Below are 3,254 nucleotides of genomic sequence, written 5' to 3' on the forward strand. Positions count from 1 at the left end.
TATATATATGAGACATGCTTAAAAATCTGAAAACATAGCAGTAAAACTGATTAACGGTTGATCTTTGAAGTAAAGTCTCACACAGGGAACAATGTCAGTTTACATTTTTCACTGAAAATCATTAGGTGGTTTGTATTTTTTAACACTATGTATTTCCTCTTTGAATATAATATGGTTTTTCATAGTAAATTGTATGGCCATTCATATATTTTACATACAAATGCAGACATGTATTTTACTGTAAAATGATATGTAATGTCCTCTTAGATCTATTCTAACTTTCATTTTTACAGGTTACAGTGAATTATTACATGGTTACAGTAAAATGAAGAAATCAGTAGCTAGAAGCAATTATGTATCAGATCTTATTTTTTTGTATCTTGCTGAATGTACGGAGGCATCTCTCAAATTGACACTTGAAGTGTAAAATTTCTTGCTAGAGATTTTGTTCTATGCAGTGAGACACCCACTAATTACCGTCTAATTTTAAGTGACTAATTTTCGCTTTATCAACACATCAGGAGGTTCTCATTGTTATTCAGCGTGTGACTGTGCATGTCATTTTAGTATATTTCATGTTTCTCTCTCTCTCTCGCTGTCACAGGATTCGTCCTCAGCTGGCAAAGGAAAAGATTGAAGGATGTCACATCTGTACGTTTGTGACCCCTGGCGAACCCCAGTTGGTTCTGGGAAAGGACAAGGCCTTTACATACGACTATGTGTTTGACATGGACTCGACGCAGGACACCATCTATGCCAACTGCACTGAGAAACTCATCGAAGGATGTTTTGAGGGTTATAATGCCACTATATTTGCCTACGGACAGGTTTGTGTTTCTTGAAATAAATGACCTAAGACACTTCTAGTTATTTACGGCCCCACACGCGAGGGATTTTGAATACATCCAGGATCATTTAGGATGACAGGTTGAAGGAGTTGTGCAAGCATATGTGCGAGCTCCCCTCTGACATCCATGCATTATGTTGTCTCGCTCATCTATGGCCAGTGTTGCCTGTGACCTGCATTTCATGGCCGACTTCCTCCAAACAGCATCACAGAGATTTGATATCTGTCTGTCTCTCCCTCTGGCACTGCATTAATCCTGATTTATCGACAGTCTCACTCATCCGCCAGACAGACACATCGAACTCCTGCAGAAAAACACATGTGCCTCCCTCTAGGCAGAAACTGTACTAATAAGATTGTTAAATGTGATGTCATAAATGTGTTTATTATTTAAATGCGATCATATAATTTTACATTACAGCTATAATTGGGTTCAAATGAACTACATAATGAGTGTTGATTAAAGAGTTGAAAGTGTCGACACTGATCAGATGTCGGTGTTGGATCTCAGACAGGGTCGGGGAAGACGTATACAATGGGCACGGGCTTTGACATGGCCATCCCAGACGAGGAGCTGGGCATCATCCCGCGGGCGGTCAGTCACCTCTATAAAGGCATCGAGCAGAGACGGCAGGAGGCCGCAGATCAGGGTCGACCCGTCCCAGAGTTCAAGATCAGCGCACAGTTTCTTGAGGTACAGAGCTATATGTGACCCTGGAGCACAAAACCAGTCTTAAGTCGCTGGGGTATATTTGTAGCAATAGCCGACGATACATTGTATGGGTCAACATTATCGATTTTTCTTTTATGCCAAAAATCATTAGGATATTAAAGCTCATGTTCCATGAAGATATTTTGTACATTTCCTACTGTAAATATATAAAAACTTAACTTTTGATTAGTAATGTGCATTGCTAAGAACTTCATTTGGACAACTTTAAACTCGATTTTCTCAATATTTAGATTTTTTTGCACCCTTAGATTCCAGATTTTCAAATAGTTGTATCAAATAGTTGTAACAAACCATACATCAATGGAAAGCTTATTTATTCAGCTTTCAGATGATGTATGAATCTCAATTTAATCGAAAAATTGACCCTTATGACTGGTTTTGTGGTCCAGGGTCACAAATGTTTTTGTGGACGATGCTTTACTAGATTATTTTAATGATCCTTTTGTGTGACTGATACTATTGGTCAGACAAACAGATAGTCCCGCCCAAACTCATGCCACTGGTTGAGCCAGAAATGGAGGTGGTGGCGCTCAAACAAACAAAAAAATATTTTTTTATTGTTTTTTTTATTATTATTGTTTGAAGACACCATCAAATTAGTGTTGAAAATAGTTTTCATTAATTGAAATTAAAGCTGAAATAAAATTAAATATGTAAAAAATATAAATATTAGATGAAAAGGTTCATTTAAAAAGCTAAAATGAAAATTGTAATAAAAAGTAAAGGCAACATTTGCCTTGGCAACCAACTAAAATAAAATAAGTTGAAGTACTAAAAATTACTACAACTGAAAGAAAATAAAGCAAAATAACTAATATAATAAAAATAAATAAAATTAAAATTTGACAAAATAACAAAATTATATAACAAAATTACTAAACCTTTAAAATTAAAATGAACATTGAAAATTTAAAAATGAAAGGTAATTCACAATGTGAATAAATACATTAATAAATAATATATAAGTAATACTGATTATGACATTTTATATATATAGACACATTACCGGTCAAAAGTTTGGGATCAGAACGATTTTTTATGTTTTTTTACAGAGTTTCTTCTGCTCATCAAGGCTGCATTTCTTTGATCAAAAATACAGGAAAAAATTTTATATTGTGAAATATAATTATGATGTAAAATAACATTTTTCTATTTTAATATACATTAAAATGTCATTTATTGCTGCGATCAAAGCTGAATTTTCAGCATCATTACTCCAGTCTTCAGTGTCACATGATCTTCAGAAATCATTCTAATATGCTGATTTATTATCAGTGCTGGAAACTGATGTGCTGCTTAATATTTTGGAACCCTGTGATACTTTTTCAGGATTCTTTGATGAATAAAAAGTTATAAAGAAGAGTATTTATTTAAAATAGAAATCTTTTCTAACAATATTCACTACCGTTCAAAAGTTTGGGGTCAGTACATTTTTATTCTCTCTTTTTTTTTAAAGAAATTAAAACTTTTATTCAGCAAGGATGTGTTAAATTGATAAGAAGTGATCGCAAAGATTTATATTTTGAATAAATGCTGTTCTTTTAAACTTTTTATTCATCAAAGAATCCTGAAAATTCTTCGCAGTTTCCAAAAAAATGTTTGGCAGCACAACTGTTGCCAACATTAATAATTCTAATAATACATCAGCATATTAGAATGATTTCTGAAGGATCA

General features: G+C 33.7%; 1 protein-coding gene across 1 annotated transcript in view; it reads left to right on the forward strand.

Annotated features, from left to right (window-relative positions):
* Positions 1–3,254, forward strand: part of kif21a (kinesin family member 21A) — a 65,185-nt gene that overhangs the window by 15,909 nt on the left and 46,022 nt on the right. Inside the window, exons 2-3 of the mRNA XM_016238548.1 lie at positions 605–827; positions 1,359–1,541. Of these exons, the coding sequence (XP_016094034.1) occupies positions 605–827; positions 1,359–1,541 (406 nt within the window). The remainder of the gene's footprint in view (positions 1–604; positions 828–1,358; positions 1,542–3,254) is intronic.

This window comes from Sinocyclocheilus grahami, unplaced genomic scaffold, assembly GCF_001515645.1.
Source record: "Sinocyclocheilus grahami isolate Dianchi unplaced genomic scaffold, SAMN03320097.WGS_v1.1 scaffold543.1, whole genome shotgun sequence".
Classification (NCBI taxonomy): Eukaryota; Metazoa; Chordata; class Actinopteri; order Cypriniformes; family Cyprinidae; genus Sinocyclocheilus; species Sinocyclocheilus grahami.